The 21,956-nt window shown below is 36.6% G+C and overlaps 1 protein-coding gene across 4 annotated transcripts; it reads right to left on the reverse strand.

Moving 5' to 3' along the window:
• Nucleotides 1-292: 292 nt before the first annotated feature.
• CNOT7 (CCR4-NOT transcription complex subunit 7) lies at nt 293-21,911 on the reverse strand. Of its 4 annotated transcripts, none has more exons than XM_062213764.1 (7): nt 21,728-21,911; nt 20,073-20,284; nt 17,981-18,174; nt 8,666-8,827; nt 5,593-5,737; nt 3,416-3,526; nt 293-1,878 (listed from the first exon to the last, which is right to left on the reverse strand). In XM_062213764.1, the coding sequence occupies exons 2-7, from the start codon at nt 20,187-20,189 to the stop codon at nt 1,750-1,752; spliced, it is 858 nt and encodes a 285-aa protein (XP_062069748.1). In that variant the 5' UTR covers nt 20,190-20,284; nt 21,728-21,911; the 3' UTR covers nt 293-1,749. The 4 variants fall into 4 exon arrangements, with proteins under 4 accessions (XP_062069748.1, XP_062069749.1, XP_062069750.1 ...); XM_062213765.1 differs by having other exon boundaries at nt 21,703-21,911; XM_062213766.1 differs by lacking the exon at nt 21,728-21,911 and adding an exon at nt 21,243-21,517.
• Between the last annotated feature and the right edge of the window lie 45 nt (nt 21,912-21,956).

The following is a 21,956-nucleotide window of genomic DNA, read 5'->3' on the forward strand; positions in this document are numbered from 1 at the left end:
GGATGGGAAGATGAAGTGAACAAAACAAACAAAAACCCCTCAACAACTAGAAAGGAGAACAGAAATAAATTCTTAATTATGTAGTAGAGGTATTCACAAAGAGCACTACTGAGATGCAGGAGGCTCAGGTTGATTTTTCAATGAAACTAAAAATCTCCTAATGTTAGTGAAGGAAGTTACTGAGCTCTGTTCAGTTGTTCAAGTAAAAGGAACAAATATTAACAAGTCTCCTGGATATGTATTTCTAAAATAAAATCACCAGTCATCAACATAATATAAGAAAACATTTCTGAAGCCTTTATTTACAAAAGCTTTAAAAACAAATAATACCCTCTGTTTTGCAAATCATGTTTTGTTTAAAAAGGACCACCCAGTTACAGTATTATATTGTCAGGAATAAAGAATGTACAGGGGAAACAAACCAATGTGGCTAACATTTGGAGATTTGCTAATATTACTGATTGAAGTGCAGATAACACATTATAACTTGGAGTCCATCATTTCAAGGTAGAGTTAATGATTACCAAAAAGTCTTCCTGCACATGCTCTGGTCTGGTCACATATTCTGCATGGCTAATATTTCACAGTCTCTTTTGTCAAAATATATAAAATAGATTGCAAAGATATACACAAAAAAATAAACAAGCATTACACTCCTCAGGTAGTTTTATTAGCTATACATATATGTATATATATATATTTTTGTGTTTTATTTTGCACCAAATCTCTCCATTATTTAACTTTGTAGTAACTATGAAAGCACAATTTTTTGTCTTTTAATTTGATAAAAATATACCTAAAGACTTGTTATCTTTGGACTTTAAATGAAATTGATTTGTGTAATTAACAAATCATGGACATTGTAAGTATGGTTACAAAATAAAAGGGTAAATAGTGACGGAATAATAAGCAGATCAGGGGACGTGTGCTATCATAAAACTGTACCCTCAACAACATGAATACCAGTTTCCTGGCAGATACTAAATGTCCAATCACAAGGGATTTTTTCCTGAAGGGTGTAAAGCTGGTTTGCAAATTCTTCAATCACAGAGCAGCCTACACAAGCCAATTAGAAACTGACAGACAGCAGATGTGCTTGGAAGATTAAACACTACATATAGAAACAACAGTTACTAAGCTCCTCAGTATTTCCTTGTCTCTTTTTCTTGTTAGTCTTGCTTAATCAACAATTTGCACCATGAAAGTGCTGTAATATGGGTTCAAAAACAAGAAAATACTGTATAAAGTTGGCAGATGGTCATTTTTCCACCTAAGAGCAAGAAAAACCAAAATATCTGATGGAACAGAGGATCTGAGTCAGAATCACTCTCTAAAGTGCAAAATTGATGGTCCACAATCTCAAATAGCTAAAACTCCTGTAGAATGGAAGGGAGAGACATGAAACAGGGAAATAAATTACAGTCAGTGCTAGTTAATTTAGGAAAGGGGAAAAACAAACCTCAAGTCAGTAAGTTTATCAAAATATTCAGTATGATGTAGCTTTCCCCACTCTTCTGTCACACACGCTTGCTAACAAGTGTATTAAATTAAGGCCAAATTTTACCTGAATGCATTTCTATTTATTGATATCTGAGATAGGAATGGTCATACTTAGTACTGAAAGGCAGGAAATAAAATGGGCTATGAAAGGGGGGAAAGTATTGTCTATTGTTCAAGGGATTCAACCAGAGATAAAACCTATATACAAGCATGTGTGTAGCTCAAATAAAATAAAAGGACTATTTCATGTCATGACTGCTTGTTGGCTTCCTCTTCATATGCATTCCCTGTGCCATTCTGTACATAGGATGAACCAGAACCAAGGCCATACAAATGACCACAATATTTGGCATCATCAATATGATCTTCAAAGAACATCTAAAAAGGAATTTTAAAGAAAAAAAAAAGATAATTTTAACCAAAAAGTATCAATTGTAGTTTATTTTTCAACAATGTAAGTATCTGTTTGTTCATTAACCACAATGACACTCTTTTCTATGGTGTTCCTTTGAGACCACACATATAAGTTCAATGAATAAAACTTATGTCCTTCAGGAAGTACAGTGCTCAAAAGAAACCAAAGAAAGAGACTATTTAGGAAAAAAAAGTGTAAGTGCATGTTTTCCCCATTAATATTTAGACCACTTTTATCAGGATTTGTAAGCATGGAAAAATAAACATTTTTTCATTTCATTAATTTAACAATATTAAACAGCAAGAGGAGTGAAAATAGCCAATGGTGGTGGGAATAAAATCTGCCCAAGGCTGAAAGAGCTAAAAATAAACTCCAAACGTATTATGGACAATAAAATCTGAACATTCTCACTAAGTTATTGTCCTTGAAAAAGCCAGAAAAGATAAACAAATTAGTACCAAAAACCCACCATTGATTAACCACGAAGGCATTTTTAATGCTGAAAAATTCAAAAGGATGTTTTAAACATTTACTTGCATGAATGGACAGCCAAATCACTTCTGAATCAGTATTACTTGGCAGAACAGCTTTAATGCTTCCTATTATTAACACACTTCTACAAAAGTGTTAAATTCCCAATCTTGGTCAATTCTTTAATGTGTAAGAGGATATATTCAAAAGAATTCTACAGCAAATATTTCACAAAAAGGAAAACTGTTTTATAGGTGTAAGCCTGTTCTGGTTTGTCTCTGCACAACCAATTTTCTTTTGTGCTTACCCATAACAAATTATAACTATGCATTTCATGTAATTATGAAACCTAGGAGTAGGCTTGGATTTGTTTAATTTCATTCTTCTATATGTAATGCTTTTATATTTGAGGAGCTCATCTCTGCCTTCTGTCACCTGAGGAGCCTCCCAAAATGGCTATTGATTCAATCACATCAGATTGATTTAACCCTTTTAGAATTCAAAAGTCAATCCAGTAAAACTTATGAGTCCTACTCTATAAAATCTTCAAAGCACTGAAGAATGGCATGAGTAAATAGTATTTTTACTGTCAGCTTACGGTCTAAATGAAGACCACACTAGGGGAAACCTAATGTATGCATTCCTTAAGGTGGTAAAAGCAGTAATGATAGAGTATACTGAAAGAACTCTGGAGTCCTTTCACTAGTATTAAGTTTGATCTTAGATAAAAGTTAACTAGTCTCTGGCCTGTTTTCTAAGCTAAGAACTAATACAGTTTGATCTACATGGTTTCTAAGGTACTTTAAATTTTGTTCCTATGAAGAATTATTCTTCCATTTCTTTCTGAATTACTTTTTAAGATGAGTTATTTTGAATATTTTCACTCAAGTGCGCCAGACATGACTTACATGGTACCTCTAAATTACATCTTCACTTAGTAGATACTTATTGCCCAAAACTTCTGCCATAAGATTTTTAATGTTCTCAAACTAACAACCAATTGAGAAAAAGGCACTGATGTCTTCATACTTCTCTCATTTTGAAAAAGGCCATTCCTGTGAGTAATGAATCAGATCCTGCCTGATGTTGTGGTCCTATCCGTTCCAGCTCTAACTGTTCAGCAACTTCCTGCAATCCACCCTAGAAAAAAAAACAACACTTATCAAAGAGAAATACTGCCATTGCAACTCAGACACTGGCCAAAACATGAATGAACTTTACTATGTAAAGACAAGCCTTGTGAAGCTTGAGGGGGTAGAGGGAAAATGTGAATACTAATGTATCGATATTATATACAGGGTAACATGGATCAGGCATATTCACAGTTTAATAATACATCAACCATTAGAAAACTGAAGAGCTAGTACTGGTAGTTTCTTTCAATTTTTTCTTCCCAATGATCAATCTCTAAATAGTTTTCATTGAAGTAACCTTCATAAAATAAAGCCACTATTAATGAAATCATTAATTCATTGAATACTTACATTGATTTTATTAGCTTAAAAGAAAAGGTATGTTAAAAGCATACAACTCGGCCGGCGCCGCGGCTCACTAGGCTAATCCTCCGCCTTGCGGCGCCGGCACACCGGGTTCTAGTCCCGGTCGGGGCACCGGATTCTGTCCCGGTTGCCCCTCTTCCAGTCCAGCTCTCTGCTGTGGCCAGGGAGTGCAGTGGAGGATGGCCCAAGTGCTTGGGCCCTGCACCCCATGGGAGACCAGGAGAAGCACCTGGTTCCTGCCATCGGATCAGCACGGTGCGCCGGCCGCAGTGCGCCAACCGCGGCGGCCATTGGAGGGTGAACCAACGGCAAGGGAAGACCTTTCTGTCTCTCTCTCACTGTCCACTCTGCCTGTCAAAAAAAAAAAAAAAAAGCATACAACTCTCCAGAATGGTCTTCTACAATGTATGTCAATATTGCTAGGATTAAGAAAGATGATGAGTATGAGTGAAAGGAATAAAAAAGGAATATAAATCAGAAAGAGAGGGAAGAAGAGCGTGAACAGGTAGGAATCCAGCAGGAAGAAAAAGGAAAGAAACAAAAGAAACTAAATAAATTGTTTAAATTAAGGACAATATAAATAAATTAGCCCTTTTACACATCACAACTTGAAACAGTGCTTTCCCTAGTAGTTACTACTGTGCTTAAAACAAGAGGATTAGTTATCATTAGCAGTCGCTTAGAACAGACTAGAATAGAACTGAAGACCAGAGGTCAAAAAGTACCTATAGCATTTACCTGAATTTTAACAAGGCAGCACAGGATATATTCAGAATATCAGATACACTTAAGAAATTTTTCCAGTAATATATACATAATGAGTAATAATTTCATTATTCCTAAAAGCTGTCATTTAACAGACATGTCAATTTAAAAAATATTTCCAAAGCCATATTAAAATATGCAGTAGTTGGATTTTCACCATGCAGTACTTTCAGGCAGTGAGCTGAATTTCTGAAACACTAAGGCTATCCTACTGTAAATCCATGTGCTGGAATTACACAGAATTTTGCTGATCTTAAGTGCCACAAACATAGAACAACCTTTCTTCAAAATTTTCCTGGTTATATGCTGAGCATATCCCTATATTGGTAATGCAGTTCATTTGTTAAAAGCTATGTTTCCTTACTCAATTTTTACTTGGTTTCTTTCTGCTAAAAGGCGAAGTTCTGAACGTAACTTAATTGCACTTCCAAACCCTGGTGAGGACAAAACTTACTCAACCCTGCTTACACTGAAGCAACAAGGAACAATGTAGATTCTTTAAAACTAACCAAGAAAAGTTGGAGGGACAAACTGACCTTACTAAATATGAGTACATCTGCACATTACCTCAGATTTTAACTCATATGGAAAGATTATTTGTGTGTTGGGAGAGATGAAAAACCATACTTCTGTGCATGAGAGTATACCTCACTAGTACCAACATTACAATTCTGGCTCATGATTTTCAATGACAAAAATATGACCCTCAGCTTGAACTGTACTATAAACCTATTCTGTTGAGATATGAGGGTATTTCATAAAGGGAATTTAAAGGCAAATTATCATTTAAGCAAGAAAAATAATCACATGACCAAATATTATAATTGCATGTAATATAAAACTTAAAATATGTTTAAAACAACATCCCAGCCCAGGGTTTCCCATTAGTCATTAAGTCTGTAATAGTATGCTGACCGCAGATAATGCCACCTGAAACCTTACTTTAAGATTTTTGCAGCTCTTCATGAGGTACTTCACATCATAAATGACAGGAAAAAACAAGCGAAGGATCTCAAAGAAGTCAAGTTCTTCTTCGGGCAAATTGGAGTTTGTCAGGATTTTGATTAAATAGCCAAAGTCATAACCACTAAAAAAGGGTTAAAAGAATAACCGAAGAGGGTCAGAGATGAAAAAAATGTTGGTGATACAAACTGTAAGCCAGTCATACTATGGGATAAGAGGAATCAATCCTCATCACCCTATCCCACAAAAACACAAGTGCATACAAGCACAGAGAAAATATATTTCCAACTCTAATGGGAAAATGCCATCAACTTAACACACAGTGCAAAGGACTTTATTATTTTGTCATGCAGAGACATCAATATATAGACCCATAATATCAACCCAAGCCTGCAGGCATTAAAATAATCTTGTTAATTCTTGAATAGGGAACATGAAGAATATCAAACTGCCCACAGATATGATCCCACCCCAAATTTAACTACAAAAATAGAGAAGTAAAGACAAATGGATATTTGGCCAAAAATATAAAAAGTATCAACACAGTTGGTATTTGGAAGGCAAACTAGTACAGATTTTTGCATCTTTTATATTTGAAAAGTTCACAAAGTCCATAACCAATTATTTTCCACTTCCTTTAAGTGACTTCACTAATAAACTAATAAGTACACTTTCTTTCCTTGTTAAATCTGTTCTCATGTTAGAAAGGCTCCCCAACTGATATTAACTGGAATGTTGCACAGGAAAGAAAAGTAAAGGCTGAAAGTTCAATTCTAGATAAAAAAATACACACTCCTTTATTTTCAAGTCAAGATCTCTTACCCTATCATTTGTTCTTTTCCATAGTTTTCTGTTCCTATGGCACTCTTGTGCCATAGGTCCTAACCCTCTCCATTATTTTCCTTTTTTTCCATGATACCTGACAGGAAGCCTTCCCTTAAGAACCCAGGTCCCAGAGATTTCTTATATGGTACAAGCTGTTTTCTTGTAGTATCTTTTAGAGTACATGAATCATTTTCTCCACTAGTAGTTTACAGAGCAAGAATCACATTTTTACAGTCTTTTTCTCCTTGTACATAGCTGGAACTCAATTTTAGTTCAAAGTTTAACAGGAAAAAAATATTTTTACCATCAAAAAACATCATGGAATATCAAAGCATAAGCTTAAAGAGCAGCAACTTTGAAACTTCTAATAATTGGCAAAGAAGTAACTTTGTTGGCTACCTAAAATATTCATGGGGTATTTGCTCACTACTAGTAAAATTAAGACTGTATTTCAAGATTTATCAACTTCTAAAACTATTCTTTAATCGAAATTGAATATGAAGCAAATATCTACTGATATTTAGTGGAACAAAATCTTTTCATAACAAATTTTCATAAATATTTTAAAATACAAGATACTAAGCTAGATTCTAAAATTCAAGAAGATATGAACTTTGCATGTTTTTGTTTATCTTAATCCAGTACCTAGCATATACTATTTGCTCAGGGTATTTCTTGTATGAAAGAATATGTCATATATAATAAAAGGACAGGACAATGCTTTCAGTTCTTTAACAATGATGTTAAAAAAAAAAATCTCTTTATATTAACAAAGACTTAAGTCTTGTCTCCTGAGGTACAGGTTCAAGTGGAGAACAGAGGGGAAAAGATGGTAAGTGAGAATTAGTCCATCCAGTACCTCCAGCTGAAAAATTACTGCTTAATATTACATCAAAATCTACAATATGACCAGTCTATCATTAAAATCACTCTAAAGGCCAGGGTGGAAAGTCTCAAAGCATGCAGGAAATTTCTAGGTAAAATCAATGTGGGATGTCATCAGGCAATAAAAGCATAACAATGCTTTTTTAAAACAAAAGGTTAAATAAAATACTCCCAAAGTCACTTTCAGTCCCTGGATTGCTGGTATAGTTTACTTACACAGGAAAACATTGGATAATGTCAGAAAGTCTATTTTTACAAAAATGAAACTAATTTCCTTTCTAGAAATTCTCTTAAAATTATCTAATTTTACAACAAAAAATTAAAAACCACCACTTTTGGAGAATTTGTTTTGTTAAGCATTTTATTAGTGTTGTTACTGCTCTTTGAAACAAGTTTGCATGGTAGATCTTCTAAGGGATGCCTTCCCTATCACTCTATTTTTAAAAAATATCTAAATAATTTACTTCTAGACTTATCTTTGGTGTTTTATTTTCCTCAACAGCATTTACTACTGTCTAACAGATTTTATCACTTGTAAAGATTATATATTTACTCCTATCAGAATATAAATTCCTGGTGCTGGCATTGTGGCCTAGCAGGTTAAGCTATTGCTTGCAGTGTCAGCATCCCATATTAGAGCCCCTTTGAGTCCTGGCTGCTCCACTTCTGATCCAGCTCCTTGCTAATGCACCTGGGAAAGCATTGAAGAGGGCCCAAGTCCTCGGGCCCCAGAACCTATGAGAGAGATGCAGAAGCAGCTCTAGGTTCCTGGTTTCAGCCTGGTAAGCTGCAGCCGTTGCCACTATCTGCGGAGTGAATCAGCAGATAAAAGACTTCTCTGCCTATGCCTCTCTCTCTCTCTCTCTCTTAATTCTACCTTTCAAATAAATAAATCTTAAGAAAAATATAAATTCCCTGAGGACGAGGATTTTAGTCTGTTTTGTTTGCAGTTTAATTCCTAGACTCTTATGACAGTCCTTGGCGTATGGTAGATAATAATTTTTTTTTAATGAACAGTTTACCTGATACAAACATTAAAAACTAAGACTTAGAAATGTTAAGTAACCATAGGAAAACAATGATTCCAAATGATACTGTTGAATTTTAAACCGAAATCTTTCCATTTTTCCAGTCTATACTCTTTCCACTATGCAACACTCCTTCTCACAGGCTAAAGCCTTTTATAGTACAATGACAATAGCTTAGTAAGAGTTGGAAGACAGCTTTTTTGCAGTCAATTCTTTCCCCAACTTAGCCTTACACTGCTGACACAGTAACCTAAGTAGTGTGAAGCAGTTTTAAGGTAGAAACACAAATGCCATTTTCAATGCAATCTTTTTACCTATGAAATGATAACCATTTGACCCCTTCACAGAGGACCACTCCAGAAGTCATAAGAAGTTCTGCAAAGTACTGGGTCTCAATTCCTTCCTCCTCATGTTTTTTAAATTGGATACCAGATGTTGTTAGCAGCTCTATGGAGTCCTGGGCATACATGTCCTCCCTGGCAGGACAGAGAGAGAGACAACATTCAAAAGTGCCATTACTTTAAACAAACATTTTTCTCTTGCTTACAAATACAGTTCCAGAAACAAAACAGAGGAGTGGGTTGGTGTGCCCAATTGTTCAAATACTGCTATATTATAAGGGTCATTGTTTTAGAAAGGTGTCCAAACAGTCAAATCAAAGTAGTCCAATAGTAAAAAGTCAATGCTTACTATCAAGTTGATTTAATTAACTTTTTATATATTAAAGGACTTTAGCTGGGTTTATAAAAAGAGTCTTCTACTCACTGTGGCTACCACAACAATATGACACAATCTTTCCAGGACTCTCAATCTCAGCAGCCATTTTAAGGCGGCCAGATGGACATGGGACCACAGACCATTCTGCATTATCTCAGATGCAATAGGTATAACATGTAGAAAGCATCTCATGTGGCCGTGTTGAATTACATTCTATTTTAAAGAAAAAGGAGATGTCTCCTTTCACAAAGAATGAGCCTTTCAAATGGCTCTCTCATATAAAGCCAAAGAGAATGCCATCTGTAATTTTCAAGTACACACAGGTTTCTAAACTATCAAAAAAAAAAAGACTAAAATTCAGATTTATATTTTTGAGAACAGATAAAGTATTTTGTGAATTTATTTAAATTTTGTTTAAAATTTTAAGACTACTAGTTTCTACCACTAACAAAAGAAGTTTCTAATAAAATCTTTAATAAAGTTAATGACACTAAAAGGAATATTTTACTTAAAAAAGTATTTGTATGATTTATTCTTTGGAAATCAGTATGCCTCTAAATGCCTGGATAATAACAAAGCCAACAACCAAAATATTCAAAGAGAAAAATTTTATCCATCAGTTTAGGTCAAAATTTCCCCTAGATAATCTGTTAGGAAGCATATCTGAATAAATCCAATGCAAATTTTTTTGATTAGACAATAGTTACAAGTATTATTGACTTTGCTATACCAAGATATTTGCTTTAAAGGGTAGACACTTATCAGGTCTCAATGTACTCAACTGAGGCATGCTATAGCAACTGTAATAACCAAATGCAAAACAGACTTGTCCAGGCTCACAGTATTCTTGGCCATATGCTCAATTTACTTTTATTTTGTTGTCTCTCTCCCAATCAGTAGGTAAGCTTCAAGAAGGCAATGACTTGCATTTGATTTAATGTTGTATCAACATATCAAACAATACAGGAATGAAGCAGAATAGTGAATGTTGTTTAAATCTGTATTTCCCAACCTTGCTAAATGGAAATTGCCCATAGAACTTACCAAAAACATGGATTCTCAGGTTTCTCTGAAGTGCCAGACCTACTGAATCACAAGCCTCAGATGTTAAGTTTGATTATCCAAATACATGTTTGGGGAATGGATATTTGATACAGAAGTTAAGATGCTACTTGGGATGCTTGCATCCCATATCAGAGTGCCTGGGTTTAAGTACCAGGCTCTACTTCTGATCTGGCTTTGTGTTGATAAGCATGCTGAGAGGTAGCAAGTGATGGCTCAAGTGGTGGGGCCTGCCACCAATGAGGGAAACCCTCATTGAGTACCTTGCTCCTGGCTTTGGCATGGCCCAGGCCTGGCTATTGCAAGGCACTGGGAGAGAGAACCAGTGGATGCAGGAATTCTCTCTCTTTGCCTCTCAAATAAAAGATTTTTTTAAAAAAGCTATGTATGTAAATTTTTTTTCTGTATAGTTCCCACAGTTGAACTAAGTTCATGTGCTGTCATTGAAAATTTCACAGGACTTAGAATTTTGGAATCTGGAACTTATTTCATGCTTTATAAAATCCAACTCATTGGGGCCGGCAATGTGGCATAGTAGGTTAAGCCTCCACCTGTGGCGCTGGAATCCCATATGGCGCCAGTTCAAGTTCCAGCTGCTCCACTTCCAATCCCGCTCCCTGCTGATGGTCTGAGAAAGCAGTGGAAGATGGACAAAGTCCTTGGGCCCCTGCACCGATGCGGGGGACCCGGAAGAAAACTCCCAGCTCCTGGCTTTGGATCAGCCCAGCTCCAGCAGTTACAGCCATTTAGGCAGTGAACCAGAGGATGGAAGACCTAGCTATCTGTCTTTCCCTCTCTCTGTCTGTAACTCTGACTCTCAGATAAATAAATAAATATATCTTAAAAAAATTTCATCAGAAAAAGTGGAAATCCTACTCAGGTAAATTAAATTTTCAAATAGGCTGATGAACATCTGTGATAAGGAAAACTTCCTGTTTCAAGTCTTCAAATCAGTAAACTTGACAGTATTCGTTTGAAGTTTAAGAAAAAATTTGTGCTCTGCCTTCCCCAAGCTCAAAAATCTTAGCAAGGGGCTGGCGCTGAGGCGTAGCAGGTAAAGCCACTGCCTGCAGTGCCAGCATTCCCTATGGGCGCCGGTTCAAGACCCGGCTGCTCCATTTCTGACCCAGCTCTTTGCTATGGCCTGGGAAAGAAGTGGAAGATGGCCCAATTCCTTGGGCCCCTGCACTCGCGTGGGAGACCTGGAAGAAGCTCCTGGCTTCAGAAAAGTGCAGCTCCAGCCGTTGCAGCCAATTGGGGAGTGAACCAAAGGATGCAAGACTCTCTCTCTCTCTTTCTATGCCTCTTCTCTGTGTAACTCTTTCAAATAAATAAATAACTCTTTAAAAAAAAATCCTAGCAAGTATAAGAAAATAATATTAAAATATAATATTAAAACTAATTAAAATACTTTTAGTCAAAACATAGTAACATTAGCTCACTGATTACAAGATCTTTTCAGAACAGCTATGAATTATGAGATCTCTTGCAACGCTAAAGATTAAAATAAGTACTGAAGTTTAAAAGTAGCAGTAAAATATCCAGTTATAAAAACTAAACATGAATGAAAATACATCATTGTACAAATCTCTATAATATAGTTTTCCAAAGGAGCTGCATGGCTATCTTCAGGTAACACCTAAAGACAAAACTAATTTATGTAGATATACTGAGTCAGTAAATTATTTTGAAATTATTTCTTTCTACAAATATAAACTTAGCCTACTACAGAAATTCACATTCATAAACATAAGGATTAGAGACTATACAAGTTGGAAATGTACTCTAATCTCAAAGCATGCCTGGTTCAACACAGGAAAACCCATCTGAGAATTTTATAAATTATTTTTCAAAAAGTTGGTTACTCTTACATATTTATCTTAAAAATATAATCTCTAATATATTTAAATTTATGCTACAATCATAAAACAAACTGGAATACAGACTGTCACAAATATAGATGGTTACTGAGTTTAACATTTAATGAACTCAAACCAGTAACACAAAGACACAAAAAATCTTGCAAAGGCTGTTAGACAATAAAACCAAAGTATATGTAAACTTGAAACAAATTTTGCTTCGACACTAGTTACCAAAGAAAGCAAACAAAAATTTTAAACATTCTCAGAACTCAAAAATAGCAAGCTTTTAAAACTATGCTAATATTTGATATCTGAATGGGTAAAACAGAATAGGAATTTTCATCAACCTAACCTATAAAATGAACCCAAGTTTTCAGAAAGCAATTTCAGCCTCACATCCCTCTTTTCCTTATGCATATATGTGTACATATAAAACATATTAAGAATCTTGAAAATACCCGTATCTTTGGAATAAATAAATGAAGCTGGGGCCGGCACTGTGGAGTAGCAGTAAAGCTGCCACCTGCAGTGCTGGCATCACATATGGGTGCCAGCTCAAGAATCGGCTGCTCCATTTTCTATTCAGCTCTCTGCTGTGGCCTGGAAAATCAGTGGAAGATGGCCCAAGTCCTTGCGCCTCTGCACCTGCATCGGAGACCTGGAAGAAGCTCCTGGCTCCTAATGGGCACAGCTCTGTCCGTTGGGGCCATCCCATCAGATGAAGACCTCTCTGCCTCTCTCTCCCTTTGTCTCTGTCTCTCTGTAACTCTGCCTTTCAAATAAATAAATCTTTTAAAAAAATGAAGCTTAAAAATATTTCTATGTTTAAACTCAGATATCCAATTTTAATAACCTAAATGGTAAGTGATGATATACAGGAGCTCCTAGATTAACAATGGGGTTATGTTCCTGAAAAACCCATCAATTGAAATTATATGAAACCAAATACATTTAATACACATACTCTACTGAATATCATAGCTTAACAGCAGTTTTGTCACCCTGTGATATCCTGGCTGTGATCTACATTTAACACCACTGCTCAGAACAAGGAGGAAGTATGTTAATTGCTATTGCTAGCCCAGTCTGAAAAGATCAAAACCCCATTTGAAGTTCTGATTCTATAGAATGCACAACGGTTTTGCACCATCATGAAGTTGAAAAACTAAACTGTAAGTTAAGTCAGGGACTGTCCATCTGTCAACAGAGGCCCATTAGTTTGAGTAAAATGACTATTAAAATTTAAAAGCACACAACTTTAATCATAGTTAATGATTAGGTATGTTATGGTATTTCAAAGACAAAGTAAATGACTACAAAGAAATGTTAAAAACATGTTCACAATACAACCAATAATGGTACATTCTTAATGAAAAAAATGTTTACTCAGTTACAACACTCGGAGAAAATGCTAGGAAAACTGTGCTTGTTGAATTTTAAGAAAATTTTTCTGTATGTCCTTGAAGAAATTTTGTTTTTAAAGACAACACAAAAAAAGACAAAAAACTGTCAGGGAGCATGTTTTATATACACTAATCTCTGGGTCTTAAGGTCTTATTTTCCTTGGCTCTTATTATCTGAAGTCTACAGGTCTGGATATTAATGTGTAGTCTTTACTTTGGTAAATCCAAAGTGGCTACTTGAACAGTGTTTAACTCACCAATAATCTTTAATACCTAAATGAGTAATATGTTAGAGGAAAACACAGATCAACACTAGAATGCTACCATTCTTTAGCCCCAGTGTACCAGGGATAGCCATAACCCCAATTTATTCTTAATCACTGAATCTAACCCTACTTTGGAAACTAGAGCAGCCACTGTGTTCCTCAACTGAACTTGTACTATTTAGTAATTCCATAAGAACAGTGAAGAGGAATCAAATTTTTCCCAACATTAAAAGGAACATAAAAAAGTCATAATTGTTTCCATAATAAACACAGTAATTTCAGGGGCATAAATATCAAGCAAAGTGAAAAAGTAAAATCGTTTCTATGCAGACAACTTACCTACTCACAAGCCTGTTTCATTCTAATTACCATACTACTGATTTAGACATTAAAACCACACCTTCAAGATTCAGAGAACATTAATAACCTATAACTAAGACTTGAAATGAATGTCATTTTGACCTCAGATATTTTTAAGTTGTATGCTATTTTGAAGTATCTATATTCTAGTGAAATATACACTATAACTAAAACATCTCAAATCTTTATATCTTCATCTTCCTTTCTATAAAACTTTAAAAAAATCAATTATTCAGGAAATCAGTTGTCCTAAACCAATCTTTTCCTAGTATGTGAATATCATGAAATAACTTGACTTGTAAAGTTACTTTTCCACTAAAAGCATCAAATCATTTCCCACTTGTTTTCTAAGTCCTTGTTTTTCTCATGGGCATTCTAAGTAAGCCAGAGTACTAGGCCAAATAAGCATTTTAAAAGTCAAAATTCTCTATCAATAGTCAGAATATTTGTTCATCTTTCTCTTTATTAAATTACTATCCATCTGTTCCACAGGATATAAAGTTCCACTCCATCTGTGCAAAGTTCCATCTATTTTTAACTTCTATCTCCTCACCTTCCAAGTAAATTGTCCTCCAACCCTTAATCAGAGTAATTTTATTCCCCTTTATCTTTCCCTGGGGAGGTACCTCATCTTTCAGTTCTCAAATTCAACAACAGAAAAAATGATACACTACAAACAAGAAAGCTTGCAACTCTCATTAGGATTGGCACAGTACTTACTATCTTTTCTTTAATTACCACAATTTGAAGTTCCAAACCATTTGTAATTATTTTCTATTCCTCAAATTCCAACTTTCTACAAGATTTCAAAACTTTTCTGTGTAGTCTTTTGATTACAGTCCTCAGCAACTTCCATTTCATATCTAACAAAGTATTTTTTTTTTTTTTGACAGGCAGAGTGGACAGTGAGAGAGAGACAGAGAGAAAGGTCTTCCTTTGCTGTTGGTTCACCCTCCAATGGCCGGCACGGCCAGCGCGCTGCGGCCGGCGCACTGCACTGATCCGATGGCAGGAGCCAGGTGCTTCTCCTGGTCTCCCATGGGGTGCAGGGCCTAAGTACTTGGGCCATCCTCCACTGCACTCCCGGGCCATAGCAGAGAGCTGGCCTGGAAGGGGGGCAACCGGGACAGAATCTGGTGCCCCGACCGGGACTAGAACCCGGTGTGCCGGCGCCGCAAGGCGGAGGATTAGCCTATTGAGCCGCGGCGCCGGCCCTAACAAAGTATCTTACCATTCATTACTTCATACAAATATCCAACAGTCAGCACCAAAACAATCACTGAATTCTGTCAATGCAATCAATGAATGATAAGCTGATCTTGCTCATAAACACAACTGCAGAGACATTAAGACTGCAAAAATCTGAATAATCAAAGATTTACAGGATTGGAACAGGCATTTAGTCTAGGGGTTAAGATACCTGTATCCCACACCGAAGAGCTAATTTGATTCCTGGCTCTTGACTCCAGCTTTCTGCCAATGCAGACTCCGAGAGGCGGCAGTGACAGCTCAAGTAATTGGGTCCCTACTACCCATATGGGAAACCTGGACTGTACCCCCGGTTCCCAGCTTTGGACCCAGCCCAGCTCCAGCTATTGCACACAAATGAGGAGTGAACCAATATATGAGAACTCCATATGTTTCTGTCTCAAATAAATATCCACATTTTTTAAAAATCCATAGATTGAACTATAGTCTGGCCTTAGGCTTGGTTTGCTCTATCATTTTCCAAACTTACTGACTGTTTAGGATGAGATGATGATTCTCTAAGCTTTCAACACCCTTTAGCAAGTGATTTCACCTAAACCTGCTTTACAAAGAAATACCAGATCATTAACATATCTATCTCTGCATCTATCCATGTGATGTAGGATGTTTTTCTTTGAGACTCAGATAACCTGCTTGATAGGCAAAGCTAACTGTTACCAATGCCTAAGATTCCATGCCACATCATTTCTCAAACAACTTGTTTAAGTGTATATCCTCATCCTGAACACCCTGCTACTCTGCAACTAAAAATTTCCCTTTAATTTTCAAATATGCTGCAGCATCATCTGTAAAACGAAACTAGCTTTTCTTTGATTTTGCTGACCTATTTACATTATTCTCTATCTCCTCCATTTCAGTTTCACCTTCTTTAATGAAAATATCAGCTTCCTTTCCATTACCACTAAACTGAGATCCCCTGTGATTTCTGGTATTCTATTAAAATGATTCTCTGATACATCAACAACCAAACTGATGATTCCTTAAAAAGCTCATTCTCTTCCTCCTTATCTTCCCAGTGGAACTGTTCATATATTCCCTTTCTCCTTCATAGCTCATCAATCTTTCAGCTCAATGTTCATGGCTATATCATTCTAAATTCAGTTTGGAAACTCCCATATACCGTTAAGTCAGCTAATAATTCCAATTCTTGGACGTGGGCAATAAACAGCAGATAGAAGAATTAAGTAAGCACTAAGCCATAACTATCGTGACTAACTTACTCAACATTATATCCTTTGTGCCTTGCACAGTGGCTGGCACATTCACTCTAGGAACTCAACAAAGTCAACTGTCATCTATCTTTAAAACTTCTACACTTCTGCTCATGGTACATGTTCTCTCCATATTAGGTAGTACAGGTTTTATCTTCAACTGACCTTTCTACTTAATGTTTCTTACAACATCCTTATCAAATATCTCCTAACACACTAACATTAGTGTAAATGGTAGCAAAAATGTTTGTAAAACCTTAGGGCCTTGCATATGAGAAATGTCACTCAGAGATTATATTAAGAAAGCAGCTATTGTGATGAAAAAGATATTTCTAGAAAAGCAAACAAGTTTATCAAAACTGAGTATGAGTTTCTTCCTAGAGATACACTGAGGTCACAACAGCAACTTACTTAAAATCAATGTTCTAACGATTAGTTTTTAAAAAAGTTAATGAACAAGTGAAATGGTACAGGACTAACTGAAGAACACAGTTAAAATTTGATGAAAGGATAAAAGGCAATTTTTGCAGTGCTTTCGAGCTGCAGTCTTTATAAAAGGTTATCATGCAGAGGTGAATATATATAATCCATTATAAGATTCTAGAGAATTCATTAATACATAATATTTAACACAATACAATTACAGGCCATTCTACTGTACCACTGACACCATCGCCCTCTGAATTCAGCAGCTCTGATTTCATTAGATCTTAGATGTTAAATAGCACCTTATTTAACAGAGTTCTTACATTGGCACTACCATTAACTGCCCTATAGTTTCAAATCAGATGTTAGATCACACTACAGGTAAAGGCAGTCAAACACTGTCAACTTCTCTCAGCTATCATGATGACTTTACCAATGATACATAACAGTACCTAATTAAGGAAACAGGGTTTGGATCCAGGGCTTGATTCAGATTCTAACCATTAGAAACTGAAGAATCAACTATACTATAACTTTTTCTGTGGGCAAATTAAGAAAGATTTTGTGGACTTACATAGGAACATAACACTGATTTGAAAGGAAAATGTGTCCAAGTTTCCAAGAAATGTCTTCCTGTACTTAATATACAACCTAATGAAACTAAAGTATGACTATAATAGAAATCTCTTCACAAGAAAGATAACTATTAAAAAAAGTCTATATTTCAATTTGTATGCCGAAAGTTTGGAAATTAAAGTAATGCTATGACATTATTTTTTCCATCAAGTATTTTCAAAACCCAAATTTCTCCAGGTTAACAAAACAAATGCGACAATCAGATTTTAAAAAAATACTATTTCTAAAAATCAAACTATTGGACTTTAAACATCTTCCTTATACCAATCCTTCTGTCTCTTAATGAAAAGACTCCCAAATTTTGAAATTTTGCATTCGATATACTTCAAAGATAATACACAAATTCAGAATTTAATCACAGTTGAGGGAAATCAATTCTTCAAATTAGTTCACGTTATATGTTTATTTTGCACTTACGTCAAATTAAATTTAAAATTAAACTGCCAAGTTGAAGTTCCTGGAGGGTATTCTCCTTGTTCATTCATAAAGGTCAGTCCTAGCTGAATTATCTTTAACAAGTCTACATTACACCGCAATAGTTGGTACTGATAGTCAGCATTGCTCCTGAATTCGCCAATAGGTCTTGCAACCACACCTGGAAACTCAGTGTCCTGTAAAATAGTTTTAAAATTCATTATCTACCAAATGGTCACAACCACCATTCACAAATCACTAGAATACATGGTTTTTTATTCAAGTCAAAGAATCTTGTTAGAGATGATATTACACACGTTTAAATTCAACTACAAAGTACTTTTTATCCAGGAAGATGACTAATTTTTAGGACCAAAAAATAAAACTCTAAAACTTTTACTCGAAATATACTATAAATAACAAATTAGTCTGTATAAGACACACACGATAAATATAACCAAGTATTTAGACACAAGGAAGAAAAAAAAAACTCATGTTTCTCAATGAATATGTAAAACTATGTTCACAGTATTCTAATACTAAAACTAAATTGCTTGAAAAACTGTAGCCAGTGGAAAATGTATTATATTTTCTAATTACAGTTGTAAGACAAGATTTTTATTTCAATACCAAAAATCATTAAAAGCATAAGCCTTCTAATTTCTTTGGCTAACACAGTATTTTGAATTCAACAAAAACACACTGTCAAGATTTGCACGCCACCTACTCGTTCCCGCAGGATATTACTTCTCTAGTGTTGTTAAATCTGACCATCTAAGAAATATATGATCACCACGAACTTTCAATGGACAATAAACTCAATTCTAATTATGGGTAGGCACAACTTTACTAAACAGAACATTATCTAAATATCTATATTCGTATTTTAGCCAACCAATTTGTCCCTTGGCAAAAAAGTCTATTTTTTTCATCTATAGTTATGTAACACATTAACATTTCATTCAACAACAGACCACGTATACCACAGTAGTTTAAAAGATTACATTGCCTGGTGATGTAGCTCTGTAAGTTTGTCCAAGTATAACCCTTCGATGTTCCCACAACAATGAAATTGCCTAACAACACATTTCTCAGAACATACCTCTTCTGTTAAGTGACAAAAACACCGAGAAACTGATACTGTTTAGTATCAGAATTCAAACTAGGGTTAGCTAAGAATAAAAACTAAATATTGAGTCACCATGAAACTGTAAAGAAATTAAAGCTGCCCTAAATTCAACCCAACTCAACTACTTTACTGGATACTGTATGTGCTTACAGGTTTTGAAGGGACAAATGACCATTAAGACACCAATTCCTTGCTTTAGAGCTAATAACCTACTGGATGTAGAAAAGTAGAGCAGCTCCAACAGATACTCAAGATATAACAACCCACACAAACTGAACAGCATGTACGCAAGCAACAGCTGCTTAATTTAATAGCGCAATGTGTTCACAGAACTCCAGCGATAATTACAACAAGTTGTAGACCAACAATGTTTCACTGGGAGATCTGATTTTTTGTTTGCCAGATGGCCAGAGCTCCTTTGGTACTATCAGGCCCTGCTGTTTCTAGAAGTTGACCAATCAAACTTGCCAAATTCCAAGCATTTTCCTATGGTTTTTGACTGGAGGATAATCTTTTCAAGATTAAAATAATCCCTAAAAATCAACCAGAAGAGTCCATTTCTCAACTTTTAAATTCCTGCTTTATAAAAAGCATTTAATAGATTTGTTCAGGGGCTGGCATATTGAGTAAAGCTGCTGCTTGCAGTGCCAACATCCCACATCGGCACTGGTTCTAGTCCTGGTTGTTCTACTTATGATCCAGTTCTCTGCTATGGCCTGGGAAAGCAGTAGAAGATGGCTCAAGTCCTTGGGCCCCTGTACTCTCATGTGAGACCTGGAAGAAGCTCCTGGCTCCTGGCTTCAGATCTGCACGCTCTGGCCACTGCAGCCATCTAGGGAATCAACCAGCGGATGGAAGACCTCTCTCACACACTTGCTCTCTCTTGCCTCTGCCTCTTTGTAACGCTGCCTTCAAATAAATAAATCAATCTTAAAAAAAAAGAAAAAGATTTTGTCAAGGGCATACCATAGCAACGTAATTGTATTTTCGGATAACTTGACGAATTTTCTTCATCTCTTCATCCAGGTTGCAAGCCCAAACTTCACAAATTCTTTGGCTATGATCTACAGTTGCTGCTGGCATAGTGAGGGCACAAGAGAGTCTAGATGCCAAGCATCAAAATGTTATACTTGATTGAAGATTTGTTTCATAAAATACTTTATCCTTTATTTATGTACCTGTCAAAATAAAAACCAAAATACAAAAAGCTGTATCAGAAATCTGAATCATAAGAGAATTGAGCTGACAGAAATCTCAAAGAGGTTATTTATTCAAAGTCCTAGATTTCATATAAAATCAAAGTTTAAGAAGTGACTTGTTTAAAGTCACACAGCTAATGTGTAGGGGAAAAAAAAAAAACTGTAACATTTCCTGGTTCTAATTTCAGTATTATTTTTAACTGTTTTTTATATGGACACACTGAACACATTTTTAAAAGTTTACACTAAAGATTGCTGTGGCTTCAACTCACCCTTCACATAAAACACCATAAAACTATCCATTTCCTAGGAAAAATGAAAAATTAAACACTTATTTACATGTGGTAAGATCAGCTGCTATCATGACAGGGTGTTTGCTTTCATTCCTAACAAAACATTCAAAATCCGACTTGATTACAAGATCTGCTTTATTGGTATTTTTTCAAGTCATATTAAGGGAGACAAAAGCAAAGAACAGTTTTAAAAAATGCTGTGAGAGAAAAAAGCTCATACAGCCATTGAAATTAACTGCATATCTCTAACTGCAGAAGGAAGAAAGAAGGCAGCAGAATGTCTGCCTAGAAACTGTTGAAGATAGCAGCATTTTTCCTGGTTCTTGAAGACAGTTCTCAGGTTCTGGTCCTTAAACAGGGTTCATGATACACAACACTGCAGGTCAACATATTGCTTCTTGGGCAGAGACATTCCAAATGCTCCATTTTTCACACCAATTTGAAGAACAAAAACCCACAACAAACGTTAACAGAAGAGGGTTTGTGTTTCGCTTTTGAATTCTGAGAAGTTACAGATACAATCTCCGGTACTCTAATAGAAACCAGAGGAGATTCGGGACCCCCTTCCTTTATAACTCCCCCCACCCACACCCTCCTACACACACTGTGACCCCCTAAGTTTAACAAAGCTTTCTTTCCTCCACCTCTCTCTACTGCAGGTCCAGAAGCCCGAGAGGGGTACCAAACGCCTTTTAACTGAAGAGGCATCTCCGTACTGAAGTCTCCCAGAGAAACAAGAGGACAGCACAGCGGCGTTCACATCCTAGATAACGCTCTTCACTGGCAGGGAACGAAGGTGTTGATAACATCTACTGGAACCAGATGGACTCCCAAACACTGCCGCGGGAACGGTTTTAAGGCGATCTAGGCCACCGCCCTCCACTACCAATTTCCGTCCCACATCGAAGCCCCAGGTACAAAGCCTCCGCGTCATCATCCCGCGCCACGCTCTTGACATATACCCCGCCAGCTACCCTCCCCACCCCCACAGGCCGCTAGGCTCTTTCCTCAGCCAGCCGCACTCCAGCTGGCGCCATGGCGCACCCTCTCACGACCGTGGTTCCCGCCCCCTTCCACTTCCCCAACCAGCCCTTCCCCCCTCACGCCTGCGACAGACGCCAAGATCTACTTGTGTCGCTGAGCTCGCGCTCCTCCTCCTCCTCCTCGCCATAGAGACAGCACTCGGCGGCAGCGGGGGTGGCGGTAGCGGCGGCGGCGGCAGCGGGTGCCCCATAGACACCTCTCGCCCAGCAAGGGGGAAAGGGGAGCCGGAGCTGCGCCGCACCGCGATGCGCCGTCGCTTCTCTCACGTCCTTGCGGGGGCGCCGGATGATGACGCGATACGCAGGGTGGGTGGG

This window comes from Lepus europaeus, chromosome 16 (assembly GCF_033115175.1).
Source record: "Lepus europaeus isolate LE1 chromosome 16, mLepTim1.pri, whole genome shotgun sequence".
Lineage (NCBI taxonomy): Eukaryota > Metazoa > Chordata > Mammalia > Lagomorpha > Leporidae > Lepus > Lepus europaeus.

Bases quoted from the DNA above. Each gene is read 5' to 3' on its own strand.
- CNOT7 (XM_062213764.1), bottom strand. From the start codon at position 20,189: ATGCCAGCAGCAACTGTAGATCATAGCCAAAGAATTTGTGAAGTTTGG. The intron at 8,828-17,980 runs GTAAGTGCAAAA...CTGTCCTGCCAG, and splicing joins AATTTTAAATTTAATTTGAC to GGAGGACATGTATGCCCAGG. The intron at 5,738-8,665 runs GTAAAAAGATTG...ACCCTTTTTTAG, and splicing joins AAATGGTTATCATTTCATAG to TGGTTATGACTTTGGCTATT.